The sequence below is a fragment of the Chinchilla lanigera genome, unplaced genomic scaffold (genome assembly GCF_000276665.1).
Source record: "Chinchilla lanigera isolate Chin_1 unplaced genomic scaffold, ChiLan1.0 scaffold00049, whole genome shotgun sequence".
Classification (NCBI taxonomy): domain Eukaryota; kingdom Metazoa; phylum Chordata; class Mammalia; order Rodentia; family Chinchillidae; genus Chinchilla; species Chinchilla lanigera.
In genome coordinates, this window is record NW_004955450.1 from 12,394,377 (window position 1) to 12,419,869 (window position 25,493).

Consider the following 25,493-nt stretch of genomic DNA (forward strand, 5'->3'; position numbering starts at 1 on the left):
GTCTGAGAACGACGTAATACTGACTTCTCTTTTTTGGTAACAGTCCATGAGATGCGCGCCCCTCTCTCCTGAGATCTAGTGAGGCCTGGGGGGCGGGAGGAGCTGTGGGTGGGACACTGTACCGTGTGACATCGCGATCATGCAGCCGGTGCCGACAGGACAGAGGGGTGAGACCGAGGCTCGGGGCGTGAGGGCTCTGGGTGGCCCCCCGGGGAGCAGGCAGCTCGCAGGGAAGTGCCCGGCACTCAGGAACATGGTCCAGTTCCAGCAGGGCCACCTCCTGGGGCCGCCATCCCCTCCTGGCTTAGCCCTCGTCCTCCCGCAGCTCGGTGGGCAGGAACTTGTACTGCTGCTGGCGGATCTGGGCCAGCTTTTTCCGCGCTTCTTCCAGTTCTCGCTCTTTCTTTAGCATTTCCTCCTGGGCAGCGATGATCTAAAAGGAAAGGAGCGATCCGATGACCCAGTGCGTTCTAAGACGCCATCCTCCGCTCTGAGTCACAGCGGAGCACCCGGGGCACGGTGCTCAGCCTGACACTGGGGCTCTGCCCAAGGCTGGGTTTTGAGGCCAGTGACCCAGCTGTCCCAAGATAACAAACTGACTCTGCGCACAGGATTAACAGCGGCCATGTACTGCATCCTCCTGCCCATCACGGTCCGGTGTGAGCACTGCTCACGGACTGCCTGTCATCTTCCCGGTTATACGTGAAGCGCATCTACTGAAGTCCTACTTCCCAGTAGGGAACGGGAAGCTGAGAGGTGTGTGGGGGGCACCACTGGAGTCACTCATCCAAGTGCAGGAGGCCCTGGCTCAGGTGTGCTGGAAGCTGACCTGCTGCCTTCACCCCTTAGATGACTTCTCTATCTAGTCAGCCCTTGGTATGGGTGGCTGGTTCCAGGGTGCTGCCTCTGGAGGATACCAAAATCTCAGGGTGCTCAAGTCTTTTACTTAAAATGCCACAGGAGGCCACGCATGGTGGCGCACGCCTGTAATCCCAGCACTCAGGAGGCTGAAGCAGGAGGATCATTGCGAGTTTGAGACCAGCCTGGGCTACAGAGTGATCTCAAGGCCAGTCTGAGCTGCATAGTGAGACCCTGTCTCAAAAAGACCTAAAAAAAGAAGCTACAGGGGCTAGGGAGGTAGCTCAGTGGTAGACCACTTGCCTAGTATATAAAAAAAGGCATAGTATGTGCGTATGACCTATGCACACCCTCTTCTATCTTTAGACAATGTCTAGATCACTCATAATGCTGAACACAATGTAAATGCTATGTATTTATTTATTTTGGGGGGTTTTTTGGTTTTTTTTTTCTGGTACTGGGAATCGAACTCACGACCTCTTGCTTGCCAGGTAGCGGCTGTGCCACTGAGCTAAATCCCCAGCCCCTATAAATGCTATGTAAATTGTTGCTATGCTGGATTTTTTAGGGAATAACAACAAGAAAAAATTCTGTACATGTTCACTGCGGGTGCGGTTTTTCAACCCATGGTTGACTGAATCTAAGAAGGTGCAGCCTTCGGACAGATCCAGAGGGCAGACTATATTCCATGTTTCTAATCTGTGATCCGAGGAATACTAGCTACAGTAACAGGTACTGTGTGAAAAGGGTCAGTTTGTGTCTAAGAAAGCCAAGTAAGTTCCTTTCCCGTGGGCCTTTTCACAGCCTTTGGTAGGCTAACAAGCACCGTGACCTGGTGGACTGCCTGTCCATCCACACTGACAGCGGCATTTTCCAGGTTTATGTGACCAGAGGCCCTTCCTTAGGGAACTTCTAATGGAAGAGTGCGTTGAGAAATACATTCTAGGGCTGGGGATGCAGCTCAGTGGTAGAGCGCTTGTCTGTCCTGATACTGCTAACTCCCCCTCCCGCAACCCATTCTAGTGACAGGGCATCCGGGCCACAGGCAAACACAGGGAGCAGCTTGGGAAGATGTCAAGCAAAGCACGGGGAATGAGGAACTTCAGGGCTCCTGGTGCCGATGGGAAAAACCGTCTCATATAATGAATCTACATTCACATACAGCAACGACTGTGAAACCAGTTTGCTGGAGTTTCTGCCTCCCTCATGCACGAGCACATAGTCAGTCCTATATATTCTCAGAAAAGTTCTGGCAGAGAGAAGCCTTCATTCTGTTGGTGGGGGCCAAGGGAATGGAGTGGGCAGCAGCTCTGCACACAATTTTATTTAAATTCATATTAACACTGCTGTGCTGCAATTTCTGTTCCTCTCTTTTCTTACAGCAGAATCCCTGATTTTGAGTGTCTCATGGCTGTGCAGAAAAGAACACTACATTTCCCAGCCTCCTGTGCAGCTACGTTGGCCATGTGACCGAGTGTTGGCCAATAGGACTCAAGAGGAAGTGATGTATGCACCTTCAGGGTCACTCCCTCCCCACCTTCCCCTCTTCCCGATAAAGACAGAAAACCAAGGTGGCAATTAAGCCACCCTGGACCAAGTGGCCAAGGGCAACATCTCAGCCATCTTGGAGTAATAAGGCACATGGAGTCCTGGTCTCTGATACAAAAAAACCATCACATCATTCCTGTACTGCTTATACCTGGACAGTTACCTAAGGGAGATGTGAATTCCCACCTTGTTTAAGTCACTCTGTCTTGTGTGCCTGTTCTAGCACAGCACTCAGCCTGGGAGTAGACACACTTCTGGGCTTCATCACTAACCTGAGCAATGCCCCCCACAAACTTTGTTTTCACCACGACATCATCATCATCAGTTTTGCCAAATGCCGCCTTCTGGGCTGCACGTACGAGATTGTCTGAGGCTCTTTTCACAGCATTTCCTGCTGCCTGGAGAGGGGATAAGACATGCATTGCATCGTTAGCCACGGCATCTGGGTCTGGCAGGAATAGACATGAAGGCACAGTTCATGAGACCATGCGTTAATCTGTTATCCAACTGTAACACGGACATTCTCTCTAGCCATTTAGTCCCCATCTGTCTGTCCATTCATCCACCAGTTCTAGCAAGAGTGGCACCAACCTGGCTGCAGTTTGTTCCCCAGGGGAACTACGAGCACGGAACAAAGGCTGCAGCAATGTGATAAGTGTGCTCGGGAGCAGACCCTCCTATCCCAAATTCAGCACGTTTTAGGACTTGGCTCAGACATCCCTTCTTCCTGTCTCCTTGGCCCTGCCCTCACACTCCTGTCTGTACTCCTCAGTGCTCAGTGCTGGCTTCTCTGCAGCCCTCAGCACACCTGGGCTTGCCTGACTCTCTCCTGACAGTGGTGCCTTGGGGAGAGGGGCAGTGACTTGAGTTTTTGCACCCCGCACTTGGTGCAATGACCACCCAGAGTTAGCAGTCACTGAAAATGTCCTGATGGGACGAAGGAGTCTCAGCACACACGCAACGGTGTTCCATCCCTGTATGGCTCTGGGGACTTGTTCTTTTCCAGCTAAGATCTGGAACTTTCTCCTAATGGTGGTCAAAGCTACATTAATGTGCTATATCCCTTTCCCAGCCCGCTACCCTCAGTATCAAGAGTTTGTGCTTGAGGGTTAACCGGGGAAAAAATTAAGAATTCTTCTCAAAGTTAACTGGCCCACCTGTTTGGTGACCTACAGTGACCACCAAGGATTACGAAGGCTCACACACGAAGGGAGAAAGAGGTCCACTAAAAAGTGGCAAGGAATTGTCATGTGCTGATGCTACAATCGGCTCCATGCACTCAGAAGTCATGAGCCCACCTTTCTCATGTGGAGACCGAGGTTAAGGAACGTGACTAAGGTCTGTGGTTCCTAAGTTATAGAGCTAGGACGTGACGTGAGGTCTGCCTAGCTCCGGAGAACTCTTGAGTCATGTGTGAGGGACACAGCCACGACCCTGCGTGGTGTTAATGGCTAACCATGCTCACAAGCATGGTGTGGTGTTACATCTGTATAAACTATTAGGGCCTCCCAAAGCCACTTTTGTATCCACTGGCCTATCTGACCCTTAGAAAAGTCCATGTGGAGACTCAGCGGGGTAGGCGCCAGGAATGCCCTTTGGGACTTTCGAATACAGTCAGAGTTCTGGTAGAACTGTCTAAACGATTTTACTCATGACCTACATCAGTGGTGGCAAACCTACGGCACATGTGCCTCAGCGGGCTGTTTGGTATCGTTGAAAGCTTGAAAAGATTCGCCATCACTGACCTACGTAAACACGTCTTTTAGCCATATAAACGATTTACATTAGACCACTAAGAGTGATAAAATTCCAGAAAATTGGAAACGAACAAAATGCTTGAAGCACAAGGGGATCTGGGACAACTGGCTGATGTAATACCATGCGATCATTAAAAACGAGACTCGGGAATAGCAGAGCCTTGTCTTTAAGGAAAAAGACGATGACGCGTTACGTGGGAAGAAAGCCGAATGCATCCTGCTATGATGACAACCAGACCAAACCGTCTTACAGAGAGATTATCACAGGAACTGAGGACAGTGAGACACTGGATGAGTGAGGGGACTGTGTGATTTATTTTTTCTTTCTTTTTTTGGGGGGTGGGGAGGAGGAGGGTTTTCCGGTACTGGGAACTGAACTCACGACCTTGGGCTTGCCAGGCGGGCGGTGTGCCGCTGAGCTAAATCCCCAGCCCCTTGATTATTTTTTTTCATTCAGACATCTCCTTCACTGTGCCTAACATGTTTATCTAATGAAAACAATCAGAAGAATGTCATGCACTGACTGTCAGGTTCATAAATGTGCTCTCTGGCCCGGGGGAAGCCTAGGGACGGCTTCCAACCTGCTCTTTGCTTTCACTCCCTGCTGGGGCCACACGGAGGACCGAGAGCCCCCTCTGTTCTAGGGCCTTGGGAGGTAGGAGACGCCAGGGCGCAGATGTGTACCTAAAAAGCTCCCAGCTTGTCATGGACAGACATAAAGTGAGCAGTGGTAGCACGGACGGGAAGCTGAGGGTGGTCAGGTCAGGGGCTCTGGCGGGACAGGGAAGGGGCGGAGTGACCTGGACCCGGGGGCCGGGAGTGTGTCCTACAAGAGGTGACTCTGAGGCAAGTCCCAAAGAAGAGCAGGAGTTGGCCAGGGTGGGCTTGAGGGGAGGGGGCCAGGCCATCCTGGCTGGGTGCGGGCCCCAAGGTGCGGGCCCAGGAGGACAGGTGGAGACACGGGTGTGGTGGGCAGCAGATGTGAGATGCGATACAAGAGGCTGAGGATGACGCTGGACGGTGGACAGAACTGGCTGATGGAGGGCCGGGGGGTCATGCCAAGGAAGTGAGGCTGCCCCCTTTGGCGACACTTACCCGCTCCAACAGGAGTATTTTCCCACCAGCATCAGTGACCATTACCTGTAGCCGCCTCATGGCCTCTGAGTCCTGGTCGGCTTTCACCTTGCAGGCCACGAGCAGCTGAGCCGTGGAAGCCGCGACCTGCTTGGCGGATGAGATGAGCTTCTCCTCGCTGGCATGGCCCTGGACAGAGGCATTGGCGGCCTCACAGAGGCTGCTGGTCGCAGCCGCCACCATCCGGGCCTGAGAACAGTCAACAGAGAGGTGACCCACGGCCCAAACCGCCCTCAAGGAACCCACAAAGCCATATAGAAGGGAGGAGAAGGCGACTCACGGCAGAAATCAGCCCCTGTGACCACTGTCCATCATCCGCAGCGTTGGCAGGGATGGAGCCCACCTGGACGGAGGGGTAGAAAGTTGCGGTGACGGCTGGCAGTCCAGGGGGAACCACACACCCTCCCCACCCCGGCACCCAACATGCGGCAGCCTCTCCATGATCTCACAAAGGCGCTGGCCCGAGACTGGGGCATCCCTTTCTCTCACGAGACCCTGGCTACAGCAACATGTACTGCACACCCCAACGAAGCAAAAGGGATACGCAGAGTGGCCCCTGGGGTGGCCAGGCGCCACGCTTCCAGGAAACGGCGTGGGCACGGAACTTTGGGGCATCTTCCCGTGCTTCCTCCATCTGTCACCTTTCCCCACTTTAAAGTGAGGAGCCTACGAGTGTCACTCTTGTAGAGATTGAAGGAAAACTCCAATCTCTCCAGGTAACTGACCCTGAGAGTTGTGCTGTGATTTCTGACAGATACTTTACAGAAGGGCGGGTACTTCCCTGTGTACACTTGGATACAGACCCTTGTCTCTCAGAAATACAGGTTACTGTGTCAGGGTGGGGAGAGAAAAGAGAGAAGGCAGGTAGGAAGAATCTTTGTTTCTGCTTAGAAATCATGGCAACAAGTAAGATTTCCTCTGCAGGTCTAGAGAGTACTGTACAGCTATGGGAAGAAATGCCTCTGTGCTTGGGGGTGGTATCTGCTAGGGGGAGAAGAGCTTCTCCATTTGAAAACGAAACTGGGGATCCATCTGCAATTACAGGTCTCTGCTGGATGTCAGGTAAGACCCCAAGGTCCGGCATATAACCGTAGACTTCACCTAAGATCAGCTGAAGCTCCTTCACCACTGTTGAAACAGTTTGAATGCATGGGTTCCTTGGAGGACAGGAAATCCGCCATGCCCAGCTACCAGCAGATTCTCTAGTACCTAGCAATGTGTCTAGCACATAGTCAGCCTTTTCTTAAGGCGGAAATAAGCTGGTATTTTTAGGCACGGTGTTCTGTTCAGCGATTTATTTGTGGTCTTTATACAAGGACCAGTCAACAGCTGGAGAAACATGCATCACAAGATGAGGACCCTGCTCATCTACCCGGGGTTAAACGAGAAGCAGAGAGAGACAGGTGCGCACGGCAGGCGGGGAGAGAAACACACGACTGTGCTGAGTCAGACACCGCACGATGGCTTGGCAGGGAGAGCCAGAGCGTGTGGACTGGACTCAGCGTGGCTGAGTCCACAAGAGACGTTTCTGGGGAAGATGCACGGCCTGTGGTCCAGCATAACTTCTTGTCTGCACTACAGAACACAATCCTCTCTGTACACTGATGACAACGGCCTTTCAGTGTCGAACAGGAGTGACCGACAATGACAGTGACCGATTTCCCAGCCCCCCGAGCTTCCTGTAGCATCTCTATAGGTGAAAAGCACACAGACGCAGCTTGGATAGCACGGCCCCACACTGTACGGGGATGACAGGGCACATGGCACATTATAAACTGGAACACTTCCACATCCAGAGTTACTCCACTGTACCACTCAGCTTTTGAACCCTTAAAAACAACTGCTTTTATGCTAATGCAGACAAGACGGGTGAAAGGAGACAAAGTCGACTGAAGCAATCTTACATTTAAACTTCCATCGGTCTTCTGACCAACAGCTCAGGAAAGCACTCACTGTAGAGTTGGACAGCATTCAGCTCAACCCAATGGGGCCACTTGGAGCTGGAGAGTGGTATTATAAGGCCCCTGGTTCTGCTGCTTATTGGGTTGTTCAACAGGAAACTATGTCAATTTATATCTTTAAATAGCCTAATGTACAGCGGGAGTGTAAGTGTCCTGTTCAGGCCCTGATCACCGCCTGGAACCGGGGGCATGCCTTAACAAGAAGCAGATGAGAGGCCCAGGAGCCAAACGTCTCATTTAGTTGGCTGAGTCCAAGCAAATAGAGTTTCTGTGGTTGGGGCAAAGACCGGCAACCCACAGGGAGGCCCAGCACGCATGTCCTCGGTCAGGCCATTGTCCTCCTCTTCTTCCCCTGGGAGGCTCGCCCTGCGGCAGCGCTCCATCCCTCGCCCACCCGCTGCGCTCACCTTTCCTTGGGCCACCAGCTCCCTCTGGGCTGCTGAGGCAGATTTGACCAGGGCACTTGTGGCAGCAGCAATGGACTTAGCAGCTTCCAAGATCTGTTCTTCAAAATCCAGCGTCTCATCTGCTTGCTATAATCAAAAGAACACCATGTCATGTGCAATTCGTAGCCATACCGGGCTCTTCCTGCCAGACTACTTACTGCTTGGTCACCTGGCTCTTCGTCTGCCTACGGCTTTTGGTTGACAAAGCGCACCACCAGGTGGAAAGGCCTAAGACGTCAGGACTCCTCCCATCCGCTGCCTCCCCTCCACCCACTCTAGAAGGTAAAAGGCTTTAGCAGCGACATCCTACGCAGATTTTAAATCAGGAAGTGCTACAGACTATTTTTCTCCAGGCTAGCATCTTCAAAGAGACCTCAGTTCACAACAAGTAAGACCTATTTAAACGGTTCCAGCAGCATCAGATAACTGATAATCAAAATTTTAAAAGTAGCGAGCGGTGGCATACTCTGCCAGAGCTCAAAAAAACAAAACAAACAAGCAAAAAAAAAGGGTTGAGGAAAGGAAAGATGGTTATTAGTTCTGAAAAGTCTTATTTTTTCTTGGGCAAAACCAGAAACAAAATAGTGTTTGCATTTCTGTGGCTGAGCACACAAAGTGTTACGTAGCAACCACAGATAGCCAGTGGTAGAAAAACAAGGCAGCGTGACATCCGGAGGGAGCTGTCCAGTCACCGGACACCACTGTGTGCCTGTTGCCTAATTTCACCACCAGCATGTCCCCTGCTGCTGAGACAACCAGAAAGCTGGGAAGGAAGCAGCTTTGGGGAAGCGGGCCAAGGGTAAAGACCATGGTCCCCGGCAGGGTGGGGTGGTCAGACCGTATGACCTCCGAGGTCTCCTGAATTAACATGCTATGACGGTAAGTCACTTTGATTAGGCTGTTTTTGCTCAAAGAATGCTGAAGATATGGCCGGTACCTTTTAGGCATTCAGAGAAAATGATGACACATAGCAATGCTTGTGTGATAAAATATACATAGCATCAAATTTATCCTTTGAACTGGTTTTAGCCATATGAATCAGCGGCCTGAAGGATATTGACCATGTTGTCTAATAGTACTGCACTTTTTAACAGTACCTACTATGTGCTAGGTATTTCTGCCAACACTGACTTATGTAATTCTCACAAAGAAAAAGAAAAAAGGAAAAAAAAAGAAAGCCACACTGAACCTTATTTTTATAATGAGAAAACTCAGATTCCGGGATGAAATCTTGGGTCAAAGGTCATGTGGCAGTATGAAGAACACAGACTAGAAACTAAATAAAAGTCTGATTTTAAAATAAGGTGCTTTTACTAGCGTGAGCCACTTGGAGAACATCAGTGAGAAATGACTAAGTGCCTGGGGTTCACAGCCAGCCTGCTCAGGGCCCACAGGAAACCTTCGCTAGGACAGGACGCAATTCTTTTCCAGACTCTGATTCTTAATGGCCGTATCTTAAACCACAAGGTGCCAATCTTTTAAAAATACCTCATATTGATAAAATAAAATGCCAGTGTAGAACAAGTGGCTGTGAGAAGAGACTGCAGCATTTTGTAAGTTCCAAGACAGAATTTGTACAGACTTTTCTTATTTCTGACACAGTGTTGCTCAGAGAATATTCAAGAGTAGAAGTGGACTCATCTTTCCTGGATTCGTGTTGGGTTCATGGTGTATAGAATTAGCTTGCTGAAATACAAAAATGTCTCATTATAAGACACTGTCATAACAGGGGCTCTTATGCACAGGCCCCGCTGTTATCTTACACTCATATATAGAATTATTCTGATTATATATATTTGAAGTCTGAAAACTATGATGAATATTTAAATTTTAAAAGAATTACAGTGAAAAGTCACATTGCCATCATCCTCCTGAAGAACGCCTCCTTCCTTTGAACACACTTATCCCATTGTCTTGCCACTTTCTGAAGCAGGTCTGCAAGTCCTCTTTCATGAGTGTCTTTAGTTCTGCTGTTGGGATCGCCTTGATATCCCGAACTGATTCAAAAGGTTTCCCTTTATTTTATTTTACCTTTATTTGGGGAAGAGCCAGAAGTCACGCAGTGCCAGACCCAGTGAATAACACCCTGATTTTTTTTATGAGCCTGCCTTTCTGCTGGATGGCACTTGGCAGCAGCTTTAATTGTATTTTTGATCATACCTCATAAAGACAAGAAAGAAGACTTCTGCAGCTGCTTCAGAAGGTGGCAAGAATGACGGGGCATGTGTATTTGAAGCGGGGTACGCTAAGGGGATTAACGGCATTGTGTCTTGTACTGTAGGAAATTTTAAAATTTAAATATTCACCACACAGTTTGATCACCTGTGTGCATGTGTGTGTATATTTAATAGCCTGGCAATTAAGAGCTTTTCTAGAAGTTTCTTCTGCAAAAGGAAGTCAGGTGCACCACAGATGAAGTCAGCAGAGATACCACAGAATTTCTGAGTGCAAAGGAAGCGCCTCCACGGTCACTTCTGAAGCCTCCCGGACTCCTGTCTTGGGTGGCCTCAGCTGCAGTTGGGGCTTCAAGCCGGAATCCACTTTATAACACCAAACGCAGTATCATCAGATTTCCAGTTTCCCAAATTTCAAGAGTCACAAAGATGAAATTTCCTTAAAATTAAATGCCAAGCTGTAGCATGGAGAGATCTGAGATAATCATCTCAGCGCAACTGATTTGAAGAGCTTCTCCCACGTTTTCCACTGCCTGGAGATTTTTTTTTTTTTTTTTGTAAAACACATGTTTAAAATAGATATTCCACTTGGAAATATTTTTGACACCCACAGATTTTTCTGGCATTGGCAACCATCATGATGTTCTTTGATGGATTCCTACTTTTCCTGCCATCTCTATGCTTTAAAGCAGACAGAGCACAAAGTTTTATCTGCTCCAGACAGAAAGTCCTGCAGTCCCTTGAGAAAGGCTTCATAAAGTCTGGTGGCAGCAGGTTCAGAGGTTGGATGTGTACATGCTGCGGGCCTGGGCAGGGTCCCACCATGAGCACTCCCGCCTGTCTGCCGGAGCCTGTCTTTCTCTATGCCAGGGTCACCTTAGGATGAAATGCCCACTGTGTCTACTTCTCCTGCCGTGTCTACAGCAGCAGTTACTGTCTCCTCACGCCAGGCATCCTCCAGCCTAAGGGAAAACAGGATCTCCTGAAGCCCAGCAGAGCTGGTGAAAGGCCTAAGCACCCAGCCAGTGTCCCGTGACTTCCAACTCCCACCAGCCTGAGAACGGAATCTGGGAGGAGGAAGAAAACCACAGGACGGCGAAAAGGACAAATGTTTCACCACACTGTGAAAAGAGGACAGGCTTGGTCTTCGAAGGGCTTTTCCTACATGAAAGTACCACACTCGGAATACAGGCCGTGTTAACAGAACAATTCCCACTGGAGCCGGGAGGTGGGCATAAGCGCAGCAACGTGGAGCTGCTCCAAGGAGGGAACCTGCAGATCAGATCAGGTGCCACCACCCTCCTGCTCTGGGCCCCTCCTGAGCTCTCCCTACATCCCCGGAGAGGCTGACCTTCTCGGCCTTTGCAGTGGAGGTATTTCACAGATCTGCCCAGGGCAGTCAGTTCTGCCTCTCTGGCTTATAGAAGGGAAGACAGTGAAATCTCCACTCCTCAGTATTTTCTCCCAACAATGGGATCATGTAAAATCATTTCGATGATTACAGTAGCTTTTTAAAGACTGTGACTAATGCTATGTAGGAGGCCATTTAGATGTCTTTATAACTACTGGCATCAGGTGAAGGTGATTGAAGCCCATAGCTATAAGGAGACACAGGCTGCATTTAGCTCTTGCCGCAGAATCACCCAGGTGTCTGGTGGAAGATGCAAATTCTGCTTCACTGGGTTTGGGTGAGGCCCAGGAACCTTTCTAAGAGAGGTGGTTGTGGACGACTTTGTGAGAAACGCCACCTTAGACGAGGCAAAACAAAACCCAGTTAGCCGAATCTGCTCTAAGGCACATGGGTGTTTCTCTAGCACAAAACCTCAGGCAGAGGAACCTATGTGATGAATGTTTGTTGAATGAATGTATCCATTCAGAAGGAGCCTCCCAACTTCCAGCATGGGTCCAGGGACAGGTACACGGCAGGAGAAGACCCACCCGGAGTAAGCACCTGTATTGTTCACTGTCCACTTCTGGGCACTGGGATCTGGTGCACACACAGTGACCAGCAGGCTCCTGGCCCGTTTAAGGCACGGGCTGTTCACTGTACATGTCACTTTCACGTCACTTGCTAGCTAGCAATTCATGGCTTGTGACATTTGGTCACGGACACAAAAGTGCGGACACATAGCATTTTACCAAGAAACGCTCTTCTGTAACAAAATGGCAGTAGGAAAGGGTTAACAGCTACAGGAAGCACCTACTCTGCCTCATGAGCAGCCGCCACAGCTGCTCTCTCAAGCTCTCATCCTTTGGTGCAAGGTCCCTTTCCCCAGGCCCCTCCACTCACAGGCCTCCTGGCAGGGCCGTCACCAGACCTTTGCCAGCGTCTTCCCTGGCTTGCCTCGCAGGCCCTAGCCTAGGGGAACTTCTCCCTGCCTGGGCTTTTGTGCAGCTCCCAGAAAGGTCGGCCTGCCCTTCTGTTGACGGTTTTCCTGCCTGTTGATCCTCCGCAGGACAGAACTTTTTGGAAGAAGTTCCTCCCGGGAAAGGCCACATTTTGGGTTGGACCCTTTCCAGCCTGCTTTCCAGGCCCAGGAGAGCATCGGAGGCCCTCGCTTCCCCACTTCCTCAAGTTTCAGGAGCTGGAGGTCTCACTGGGCTCAGGGGGAAGCAGTCAGGAGGGGGCAGAGGGAGCCTCTCCTCATTTTTTATTTGGTTTCTGGCCTTTCAGGGACTCTGAGAAGATAATCTTTGCAGTGACTCATCCTCCTTCGTTCCCTCTTACCCGTGTGACTTGGCGTCAGGAGAAAACGATTTGTGTATTTAAAGGGTGACTGCCTCCCAGGAGATGCTCAAGACGATTAGTACTTCATCTTATTATTATTTCTACTATTACACATTTTTGTGTGTGGTTTTCAAAATTGCTTTTCCAGCTTTGGGCTGAGCTAGCTGGTGTATCCGTCCCAGCCCTGTGAGATACTCACAGTTCTAGGCAAGCACCCCGCCACCAAGCTACATCTCCAGCCCTTTGGTTCTAATGAAGAGTCTGCCTGCCATTTCTCCTTACCACTTACTGACAAATAAAAACACAATTCCAAGATACAGGAAGTGTCAAGGGACACACAGGACAGACAGACGCTGTTCCTGCATCTCCCTCAGCAGATGACCAGGCGCTGGACAGACAACTTGGGCACTGGTCCCCACCTGTACTGTCGGACAGGTGACTTCGGGTCTGCACTGCCCTTTTCCAGATACCAGTTCTGCTTGTAACATGAGGAACAACTGCACTCTCCTACTGCAGCTCACACAAAGCACAGTTGCTTATTACATTATTTTAGATGGTACCGGCTAAAATAAGCAGGAACCGTTTTCTCTTCCGCCCTCCCCGCTGCTGTGTCGTTGCTGACTGTCCTCTTCCAGCCACCCCGCTCCCTCATGGCCCCTGGGCAAGTGCTGGGCACAGGGAGAGCATTTCCTTGTGTGGTACCTCTCTGTTGCTGCAACCCTGCCTCCCTCAACACCCCCAGGGCGAGAGGGACCAGCAGGAGATGGCCCAAAAGTCACAGCCCTGACTTCTGCCTCCTTCCTCAAAAGCCTGCACCGAGGCACTGGTCATCGACAGCAAGACTGTGCATGCACTGCCCTTTTCTGGTAGCCTTCTGCATGGACCACGAAGCAGCTTATGATATCACCTCCCGTTAGGGTTGTGCTTCTCCCTGTGACTGAAGTCTTCTGGAAGGCTGGCTATTGAAAACAAGACCATACCGACTGCATCACAAACAAAATATAATGCACTGGATGTAATTTATCTTGTAAAAGCAGGAACATTTTGTAATTTAAATGTTCTCAAGGGGAAAAGGAGGTCAACATGGACTGAGCAGGTGGCAAAGTTTCTCCCTTTTTTGCAGTAGGTTCGGCTACCAGCTTCCGGTTTTGAACCCAGGGCCCTGCACATGGTAGGCAAGTGCTCCACCCCTCAGCTATATCCTCAACCCCCAAGTCACTAACTTTAAAACTGAAGATCAGGACAAAAGTGAACGAAAAATGAAATGTACATCTCCATATGTTTGGAGGTTATAATCCTGGCCTTTATCCCATGTCATAGACATGAGCTGGAATCTTCCATTTATTTTCCCGTCAGGCATTACCTTAAGGACTCCTTCCTTTATACAAACGAGCTGCACAAAGTATCTCAAGTTCTTAAGAAACATCAATAATCATGATTTGTTTCTATAATAAACAAATAATCTAGCAATACTGATGCAGGTCTCCAACGCTACAGGAAGAAATGAAATACAACATAACGAAAGGCAGTGAGCACTCCGTCTTCTAAACCTACTTGTGAGTTTAACACGTTCTTTCCTGTTGCCTTATAAACTCTGTTAGGAACCCCCGGAGAAAGGGCAAGACACTGTAGGAATATGTTTGATATATAGTTGGATTAAATAACAACCTAATATATCAAACATATCACACAGAGGCCTGCAGAAAGGCATCCAGGGTTGACCGGGCTTGAGAATAGGCACAGTACGGCTGCAGGGGGTGCTCACCAAGGCGCCCAGCCTGTCTGTGGAGCCCAGGTCTGCCTGCAGGTGTGGTAATGGCGGCACGAGCGACGCTATGGCACATGCGTGCCCCGGAGCTCCAGACAGTCTCATCTCGCCCTGACGCCCTTTCCCCAAGTGAACCCTGGATCCAGCAGTGCATACCTGTCCGTCATTCATCTCGGGGAGACTCCAGGGGAAAGGAGATGGTTATGTGTTAAGGGCCTGAGGTGGGACTACACCAGAATTACCCTCGTGAACTACTTTCTAACAACAGGCAACTGGAGAAAGCAGTGACATGAGCTGAGCAGGAGAAGCAAAATCACTACCTTCCCCCAAAGTGCTCATCAGTGACGCTCCCCAGTAGTGAAAAGGAGACGCTCCCAGGCATGTGCGTGTGTGTGCACCTGTGCAGCGGGGCGTGGGAAGCTGCAGGGACAGGGATGCAATAGCGATTATTTACTTATGGTACCTGGAGGGAAGTTTTAAGGTTACAGAAGAGGATGAAGAGAGAAAATCAACTTCAAAATACTGGTTGGTACTGGAGTCAGATTGTTACTCTTTTTCAAACTAGAGCACTAAATTCCTTTATAATGGTAAGGTGGACATTTTATTTCATGTAAAAGTTTTACCACAGTGGATGGCTCTCCTAGACAGAAGCAAAAACCATGGTTTGGGTGGATGGATCCTTTAGAACAGTTCTACAGATAGTCCCCATGTGACAGGAACCCTGGTCCACCAGGAGGGGAACGTCAGACCATTGTAAAACGTTCTAGAAGTGCCAAGCATCTTTTTTAACATGAAGATAAGGTAAGGTGGCTGTAAGGAACGGCTCAAGCTGTCGGCAGTGCTAACTCTGACCTTCCCTGAAGGGCCCCTCCACTCTCCCGTAAACACCAAGGGTGGATGACCCCAGAGCAGAGCAGGGAGCCCTCACCCAGCTACGTCAGCAGTCATCACTAATTTCTGAAGTGCTACTACGGTTTTATAAAAACTTTAAACGCAGGCTTCTCCATCTTCCAAGTTCTACCATTGTCCTTGACCATTCTGCATTCATCGCCTTCATATGCAAGCATGTTTTTAGTCACAATGGCCAGCACATAAATGTGTATCAGCTCTGCCCTCACCATTCCAGGAGCATCTCCCTCATGCTACACAGTCCCAGCAACCATCACTCCTAACAGCTGTACCGCATTCCTTCAAGGAGACCTCCTGTCTCACTTTTTTTATTTTTTGTTTTCTTTTCCGGTACAGGGAATCGAACTCATGACCTTGTGCTTGCCAAGCAGGTGCTGTGGCGCTGGGCTAAATCCCCAGCCCCTCACTTCTCATCAGTACGAACAAGGCGGCAAGGAGCACCCCTCTCAAACACTCAAACACACACACACACACACACACACACACACACACACACACACACGCTCATTCTCCTCTTGGACTTCCTCCTCGGGACAACTTCCCAGAGATGTATTAACAGCTCAAAGGACACACGCAGAGCACAAAGGCTCAGGGACCAGACCAGCCTTCTCTGATGGCGTGGGCACATGAGGAATGGCATGGGCTGGGCCCACAGTCATGGCAGCCGCCCCTGGCAAAGGAAGGTGCCCGATTCCTCACACACATTTTACAAAGACCAGACAAGCTAACGCATGTGAAGTACCTGGAAGGCCGGCACATGCCTCGCACTGGGTCAGTGTGCCCCCTCTCCCCATCTGTGGAACGACTTTTATCTTGGACATTTTCTTAGCGTAAAGGTCCCAGAAGAATCCTGTTTTTAGTGAGTGAAGGTGACAACGGCGATGCAGTTACCATTTCCTGAGCTGCACTGTTTGCCAGACACTGTGTTCTCACGTTACCTAGTTATGCTGTATCAGCTAATTTAACTGTTTTAACAACATTTTACGGGGTAGCGACTCTAGTAACTTTGTTTTTGAATCAAGAATCACAAAGTTACTTAGTGACAGGCCAAGGAAATTGGGATTTAGAGACAGACAAGAGCTCAGCAGAGCAAAGGGACAGGAATAGGAGCTCTCAGAATACAGGAGAAGGTTCAGGATAAATCAGCACTGGCAGTGTAAAGCGGCCCAGACACCACTGCAGCTTTTCACTCTTATGGAAAGAAGCCCTGTGTGATGAACCAGGGAAGGGAGAGGAAAGGCAAGCACCGGAGCTCTGAATGACAGTCAGTGGGCGATTCTTGTACAATGTTCATTAAGTTGATTTACAACACAGAAACAAAGAGGTGATCAGAAAACAGATTCTTAGCTCCACATACATTCTTAGTTCTTCAGTTTAGAGGAAAAACTCGGAAAAATATCAGACAATTCAAGACCCTCAGGTCAGAGGCCAGCAGAGAGAACCCTGGTGAACCCTAAAATAAGACCTTAAATCTCTTCAATTACATCTTGATGAGAAAAATTGAAATACCTCTACCAAAGGTGGGGCGACAATCAGTAGACCAGTTCTGAGGACTGGAAGGTTTTAAGAATGTTCCCAACCTTCACAGACTCCGGCTTTGCCCATGACGTCTGCCTGGGCACCGCTGTGGGGCGGGCAGGTACATTTCAGTGCTCAGATGCTATCCTTCACCTCTTAAAAGTCAAGGGAGAATTTTAGGCTCACCTAAGCTGTGTGTGTGTGTGTGTGTGTGTGTGTGTGTGTGTGTACTCGCGTGTGCGCTCACATGAGTGTTCCACCTTTTTTTGAGGGAAAGAACCAGCTTTCATTTCTTCATGCACGTGGATCGGGGAAGGAAGGTCCGTTACGGGAACCAGTACGGACTTGCTCAACAGGGAGGTGACATCTGGTTTTGCATCTTTCTACTGAACACGGCCATGGGGAGTGCGGGGTCAGAGCTGCTTACCAGGGCAGCTCAATCTAAAACCATCTCTTTCTTTTCAATGTGTTTCTCAGGACATACCCTCTTAGTGATAACTTTTAAACATTTATCTAGATGACAATAGATGGAAAACACACCCGCTACCCACAGCCCCAGGATTCTCGCCGTTGGGGTCCCATTTTGAGGTTCACATCGCTCTCTGTTGATTCTAAAAAAAAAGGGACCCAGCACTGTGATTTCCCTGTAAAAGGCATAATGGAAACCAGGGAATTCGAGGCTCACAATCTCAGTACAGTCACAGAAACTTTTGACAGGAAGCGGCCACCACCTGCTTTATATAATGGAACTAAGTCAAGATTGCAAATGCCCGGATTTTCCCTCTGGATACCCAGAGGTATGCTTCTGGGTGCTGGTTTTTCTCTATGCAAAGTAAAAAGTGCTGGGCAGCCTGAGCAAGTTTACAGCCTGCTAGTTTAACCACGGGCAAGGAGAAGGCTTCCCCTGGCACCCTTCGCTCTGTTTCATAGCCACCACTGGGAGACCGACTGACACGACACAAGCACCCTCAAACGAACACTCACTTTTGGTTTTGCTCTTGGCTTCAGTTGCTCTAACTTCTTAGCAGCAGCCTCAATGGATGCTGCAGCCCCCAGTAATTCGGTTTCTGCAATGACGGTTGGGTCTTCTGGATCCACCCACTCTGTTCCTAAAATCAGTCCAAAAAAAAGGTCATTCCTGGTCGGTGCAGACCTCAGGGCCCTGACTTACTTATAACGTTGAAGGTCCCTTGGGCCTAGCACGCACTGTCCCAGGGGACCTTGTCTCCAGATCCCATAAGCGCCATCTGACGTGGGAGTAAGAGGAGAGCTAAGCTGGCTTTCTTAGCTGTGTGCACAGGCCTACCCACAGGAGCAGTGATTCACAGCAGCTGCAAAAGTCCCGATCTCGGGCCAGGGATATAGCTCAGTGGCACAAGCACCTGCCTGGCAAGCGCAAGGTCCTGAGTTCGATTCCTCATGGACTAGGGTTCAATCCGCCTCCTAACCTAAAGCTCATGAGTGGAAGTAACATCGTCAGGAGACTCATGGTCGCCCTGGTCCTTCAGGAACACGTGAGCGGGGCACCCTCTACCCTCTACCTGTAATACACGGGAAGGGGAACTGGCCAGAAAAGCTTCCCTGGTGAAGAGACTGCTTCTTTGTGAGCACAAAGGGTGTACACACCGCACACTCCGCATGGTTTCTACTCATGAGGGCATTATTTGAATGAGAATAAATATCTTGATGAATGAAAATGCATATAAATATAAATGGCAAGACTCGTAAGAGAAGCGAGCGGTTCTGGACAAATTATACCATTTAAGGAGAAATACAGTGGCACCTTGGTTCACGAATGTTTTTGTTTGTGAACAGTTTGGTTTGGCAAAATTTTGTTTTTGTGTGCGAACTCTACATCGGGTAACAGACATGACCCCAGCCGTCTTTCACACAGAAACACAAATGTGGCCATCTTCCAAAACTGTGCAACAGATTAAGTCTGTGGACCGAGGGACCACTGCACCTAATACAAAGGTTGGAGAGAACACTTACAGCAGGGTGAGGGTTCCTTTTTACAAGTAACTTGCTGTAGAAAGCACCTCACTGCAGTCCTGGCTGCATGTGGTCGTGTAGGCCTGTGCTGGCTGTGCTCAGCCCCCCTCAGAGCCCAGCCCCCCTCGGACCCCACCCCTGCACGACGAAGCGGAAGTGAGAGGATCTGGCCTACCTTTCATCGCTTCCGCTGCCTGGATGAGCTCAGTTACGGCGCCAGCCACTCGCTTAGAGAAAGCAGCCAGCTGATGCTTGAGTTCTGGGGTTGGTTTCTGAAGGATCTGCGGGTGGAGAAGTCACATGCATGAGGACTGTAGAACCACTGCACCAGGAGACACTTCCCCTGGAGGACAGAGAGTCAGGGACGCTGGTTCTCAGTTGCCTCTCTGTCTTTGAGTGACTTTAGGATCTTGGGGGAAAACACTCGGACTCACTGGGCTTAAGCACCCTCATGGGAACCATGAGAAGCAGGGAGCTGGGGGTACAACTAAGGTCCCTTCTGACAGTTCCTGATGAGGACAGTCCTCATCTGTCCTGTCTGCATGCTTTGTGTATTAAGTAAACATACACACATGAAAATTACCCAACGTACAACAACATTCTGAGCGAAGACAAAAGTCCCAGGCTCAGACCCACTGGGACCCGAGCCTAAGCAAATGTGGGACCAGACGGAAAAGTGTGACTTGGGGGGTCCTGCAGACTAAACCTTCACTCAGGCAACAGCTAGTGGTCAGGATTGTTGTTTCTGAACAAGCATCCATGCCTGGGGTACCGGCCACAAGCTCTCCTGGGAGGAGGCATGAGGGTGTGCCCTCTTTTGATCTGCAAATTTTTAAGATTTTTCTATCTTTTGCTTTTTTTGTGGTATTAAACAAGGCATTAGAACCTCTATGCTAGGCACTGCAGCACACACTTGTGATTCTGGGACTCTCGGGGACAGACTGAGGCTGGGAGACTGAGGCAGGACTATCACAGGTTTGAGCCCAGCCTGGGCAATTTAGTGACTTAGCAAGACCCTGCCTCAAAATAAAAAAGGACTAGGAAAGTGGCTCGATGGGAAGGACCTGGTTTCCATCACCAGTGCCAAAAGCCAACCCGCCCCAGCCCAGCTCTCTGAAGAGTAACAGCAGATAATTTTTCTCCAATAGCCCAAGAATAGAACTAAGAAAGGAGACGAGAGAGAGCTCCTCACCCTCTTGACCATGGATTTGAACTCTCACGTGCACCACGCTGTTTCTTTCTAACTTTGAACTTCTCTCCCATTTTCAGTGCTTCATGAGGGCAATCTCCAGATGCACGCACGTTAGGGCAGCCAGGGAAAGAGCGCAACTGCTGTCTCTGTGGAGTCTCAGAGCTGGACTTCGGGACAAAGTACAGACTTGGAAGTGGACAAGCCTGTGTTCAAACATGGCCTTGCTGGTTGCTGGTGAGTGATTCCTGAACCCCTCACAACCTATTTTCTCATCTGCAAAACTGGGATCATGGCTACCCTTAGGGCTTAGGGCTGCATAAAGATCAAATGGAGTAACAGCTGAGAAGTAGCTCACACAATGCCCGGGGCATGGGAGGCATTCAGGAAGGGCTAATTCCCTTCCCGGTTCTCCACACCTTTTTCCACCTGGGCAGGACAGACTTTCGTAAGAGTCTGAAAAGACGGCATTTGGACCCCAGGCCGAATCTTTTGCACCATGACATTAAAGGAAGCTTAGTAAAACTGAGGCTGGCTTGGGAAAGGGAAAGAAACTTTCAAAAGGAAAGAACAACTGGGATGAGGGAAAGGAGAAAAGAAAGGAAAGAAGGATGGGAAAAAGGATATATATACACAAGACAGCTATGTGTAATACTAATTTCTGTTGGTTTATTGATTTTTTTTTTTTTTTTTTTTTTTTTTTTTTTTTGAGACAGGGTCTCACTATGCAGTTCAGGCTGGCCTTGAGCTCACTTTGTGGCCCAGGCTGGTCCTGAACTTGCAATGATCCTCCTGCCTCAGCCTCCCGAGGGCTAGGATTATAGGCGTGTGCCACCATGCCTGGCTCTGTTGGTTTATTGGAAGGAATAGTTAATGCTTAATTTTTTTGGACCAATTTTGCATGCTTACATCTGGTAATCTGAACAACTACTTTTGAAGATGACAATATGCAATATAACAACTGTTGTTGATTTCCTATCATCTTGTTTTGAAATTCTGTATCTTTTTAATGTTTTATTTTTATTCTCTTTAAAAAATAACAACAACAAAAAAAGCCAGAGTTGGAGGAGTTAGTGGGTTTCACTGTGACCAGTCCTAGACGGACCACGGTGCAGATGACATCTATGCCATACAGGCAAATGGACCAGCTACTGGTTTTCAAGAATTACTTCACATTCATCTGTCCCTACCTTCCTTCCTCTAGTAAGCTTTTAAATTTATTCTATTTGCTACTGTTCTATGATTCCACCTGCTTTGTACTTTCATTCTCTCACTCAAAGAGGACGCACACGCGCACATCACTTTAGATTCTAGGAACTCAGTACAGACCTGTAAGTTTGCAAATGAACAAATAAGTGAAAAACAGACCAGCACCCCCTGGGGACAAGTTTTAATGTGACACTTTCAGGACCAGCTTCAAAAGAACACTAGAACCGTGGACAGGTGGAAAGAAGAAGGGTAAATGGCTTTGACTTTCTAACATGCCAGTGGGCAGGCCCCTTTGTGTCTTGGGTCTCTGTAAGCCTAGCCTCAGTTTGTTTATCTCTTAAATGGGCACAACCAAAAAAAAAATAAAAAAAAAAAATAAATGGGCACAACAGTCCTTTCCTTATAGAGCTGTAGTGAGGTTACATAAACAAGTCCATATAAAGGTATAGTAATAGAACTGCCCGGGTGCATGGCCTGGGTATCTGGGCTTTTTAAGTTCCTCAGGTGGTTCTCATAGCTCTACCTGTGTGAACCACTGTTCCAGACTCAGATGGTGGCAGATGCTTGTATCATTTTTATCTAAAACAACGTATGCTATAAAGACTCCAAGTGGACAAAGGTTATGGCTCAGTAGCCAAGCAGTCCACAGGCATCACTAAATGGCTTTTCTACAGAGGCTAACGTAAGGCGGGCACACTGGCATTTAACGGTGGAAGACTGAACGTCTTTCCCCTAAGATCAAGAATGAGGTGGGAATTTTATCTGCAGATGTCTATCAACATGGCACTGCATTCCTAGCCAGTGCAAAAGGCAAGGATAAAAAACCATACAGATGGAAAGGGAAAAATAAAGTGTGTTTGTCTGCAGGTGCCATGAACATCTGCAGAGAAAATTCTAAGGGATTTGTACGTCAAAAAAAAAATCAAACTCCTCAGACTGATGAGTTTAACAAGGTCATAGGATATAAGGTCAACACATGCACACCAATTACATTTCCAGATACTGGTAATGAAAAGCAGGAAATGAAAATTTGAAACAGCAGTATCATTTGTAAAAACATAAAAATTACGAAACAGCTAGGTTAAAAAATAGACATATAAGACCCAAACGCTAAAATCTCCAAAACATTTCTCTCCATTGCCAAGAAATATTAAACACCTAAAAAAGTATGCAGGGTATGCATGGGTCAGAAGAGTCAATATTAAGATGTCAGTTCTCCCAAATCAACCTATACGTGTGACACGATCCCAATAAAATTCCCAACTAATTTTTTTTTTAAATAAAAATTGACGAGCTTATCCTAAAATGTGTAATAAGTGTAAAGGAACTAGAATGGCTGATAGCATTTTGAAAAAGAATAGAGTTGTATGTCTTAACTTACCTAATTTCAAGACCTATAAAGACACAGTAACTGAGAACGTAACATTCGTAGATAGACATACAGATGATTTGAGCAAAAAGAAAAAGAAAGAGTTCCCTACAGATTTACATATATGGTCAACTAACTGTCAATAAACGTGCTAAAGCACCTTGAGCTCAGTAGGGATAGAATTTTTTCCCTCAACAAATGGTGTTGGATTAACTGGAGAGCCACAGGTAAGAAAATGAACCTTTACACTCTCCCTACATCATATTCATAAATTAACTAGAAATGCACAGCAAATCTAAATTACACTATATACAAGAAAAGGAAAATAATCTTAGTAATCCTAGGTTTGGTAAAGATTCTCAATAGGTGCCGGGCATGGTGGCGCACACCTGTAATCCCAGCACTTGGGAGGCTGAGGCAGGAGGATCGTTGCAAGTTCAAGACCAGCCTGGGCTAGAAAGTGAGCTCAAAACCAAAAAAAAAAAAAAAAAAAAAAATTCTCAATAGGTGACTGAAGGCAAAAATTACAGCAGAAATCAATAAACTGGACTTTATATAAGCTTTTGTTTTTCAATAGACACCATTATCCACAAAATGAAATGTGACTTAGTCATAAAAAAGGAATGAAGTTTTAATACCTGCTACAACATGAATGGATTTTAAAACCACTACACTATGTGGAAGAGGCCAGTCACAACAGACCCACATCGCAGGGTTTCATTTATATGAAAAGTCCAGGACAGGCAAATCTATAGAGACAGAGGTCTTGCCCAGGCCTAGGTGGAGGGTGGGGAGAATGGAGTGTGACTGCTAATAGGTGTGAACTTTCTTTATGGGTAATGAAAATGTTCTAATAACAAACTATGGTGGCAGTTACACAACTCGTAAGTATACTACACACCAGCAAGTTGTATACTTTACTTTTATTTTTATTTTGTTTTTGTTTTTTGTTTTTCTCTGGTACCAGGAACGAAACTCACGACCTTGCGCTTGCCAGGCAGGCGCTTTGCCGCTGAGCTAAATCCCCAGCCCCTAAGTTGTATACTTTAAACGGATGGATTTTATTGTATGTAAAGTGTATTTCAATGGCAACATTTAAAGACAGAGAATCAACGTGGCATCTAATATAAGAGAATGGGAGCTGGGCATGCTGGCGCACACCTGTAATCTCAGCACTCGGGAGGCTGAGGCAGGAGGATCATTGCGAGTTCAAGGCCAGCCTGGGCTACAAAGTGAGCTCAAGGACAGACTCAACTGCATAGCGAGACCCTGTCTCAAAAAAGACAAACAAAAACAAAAACAAAAATAAGTAAGAGACTGGGAAGTGGAAAATAACTCTCAAAATAACTTGATGACTTATGCAAATGGCGAAATTCAGTTCATCGCCAATGTTTTATATCAGTTCATCCTAAAGGCTTAATACCTGGGGAACGGCAGATGTCTTTGGATATTACTTTCATATTTACCCAAATTCTACCTGCATATTTCCCCCTTCAACACTGTCACTGTCTTTCTTTTTCTCCTTAGTAGTACACATTTGCCTCCCTTGCCACTCTGCAAGACATTATTATTAAAAGAAAACGACAAGGCACGCCCCGAGAGAAGCTAAAGAGCATGTATCCGACACAGAACGTGTATCCAGAGGTCTCTGGTCACTGAGACATGAAAGCCACCACCCACAACTTACAAGAGGTGAGGTCGGTTTGCCTCATGGGAGAAAGGGCACAGCAGAAGAACCAGAGGGGGGAGAACTGCTCACATTATGGTGGTCAGGAAGCAGAGAGAGAAGGCAGGGGCCAGAGAGGGAGGCCGCTTTCAGTTCATGCCTCCTGTGACCTGCCTCTTCCAACCAGCTCCCACTTCCTACCAGCATATTCCACTGTGGATTCCTCAGCGACCGATCAACTGATGCTTAAAGCGCTGCTAGGATCCAATCACCTTCCAAGTCTCCAACCCCTGAACACATGACTCTTTCGGGGTACATTCCAGATCCAAACCATAACATCAGGATGTATTCTAAAAGCTCAGTGAAACAGGAAATCCCCAAACAGGGAGAAGACCTTAGTGCCAAACAAGGTATACAAGCCGGGCGTGGTGGCGCACACCTGTAATCCCAGCACCCGGGAGGCTGAGGCAGGAGGATCGTTGCAAGTTCGTGACTAGCCTGGGCTACAAAGTGAGCTCAAGTCCAGCCTGAACTGCACAGTGAGACCTGGTGTCAAAAAAAAAAGACAAAAAAACAAGTATACAGAAGTGAAACAAGAACATAAAAAGATAACACTGTAAACTAAAATCAGAAGGTTATCCCTATGCACGTACTAGAATGGCTAAAAGTAAAACAGCTGACTCCTCAAGTGGGAACAAAGAAGCAGAGCAAATGGAACTCTCATCCACTGCTGGCAGAAACGTAAAATAGTACAACCAGGATGGAAAAGAATTTGGTAGTTTTCTTAAAAAGTTAAGCGGGCACTGACCCTTCATGACACTAAGACCTCTAAGTGAGAAGAAATGTATTCATTTCTTCCAAGAGAACTGAATATATCCTGATAGAAAACGTGTATATGAGTGTTCTTGAAAACTTTACTTGTAATAATCAAAACTTGCAAACAACACGAATGTCTAGCAACAAGGGAACGGATAGTTCATTATGGTTTTTTTGGTACCAGAGCTTGAACTCAGGACCTTGCGCTTGCCAGGCAGGCACTTGTGCTGCTGAGCTATATCCCCAGCTCCCAACAGGGGAATGGATAAACACATTAGGAGACATCCATACAATGGAATACTACTTGGTAATCAAGAGGACAAGTTATTGGTGATGCACAACAATGTGGATGGAACTGAAAGAAATCAGACAAAAAGTAGATGTTCTATGATTCCATTGATACAAAAGTCTACAAAAAACAGTCAGTAATACAAAGCAGATCAGTAGCTGC

At 47.9% G+C, this 25,493-nt stretch overlaps 1 protein-coding gene and 1 long non-coding RNA gene across 2 annotated transcripts in view; one reads left to right on the forward strand and one right to left on the reverse strand.

Annotated features, from left to right (window-relative positions):
- Positions 1–25,493, reverse strand: part of Tln2 (talin 2) — a gene marked incomplete in the record, with an annotated part of 349,184 nt that overhangs the window by 3,328 nt on the left and 320,363 nt on the right. Inside the window, 7 exon segments of the mRNA XM_005393813.2 lie at positions 1–433; positions 2,679–2,804; positions 5,304–5,486; positions 5,578–5,640; positions 7,666–7,791; positions 17,786–17,910; positions 18,969–19,074. Coding sequence (XP_005393870.1) covers positions 305–433; positions 2,679–2,804; positions 5,304–5,486; positions 5,578–5,640; positions 7,666–7,791; positions 17,786–17,910; positions 18,969–19,074 — 858 coding nt within the window.
- On the forward strand, positions 7,863–24,644 carry LOC106149608. Its single transcript, XR_001235913.1, has 3 exons — positions 7,863–8,583; positions 20,063–20,219; positions 24,088–24,644. It is a non-coding gene; the product is annotated as an uncharacterized LOC106149608 (long non-coding RNA).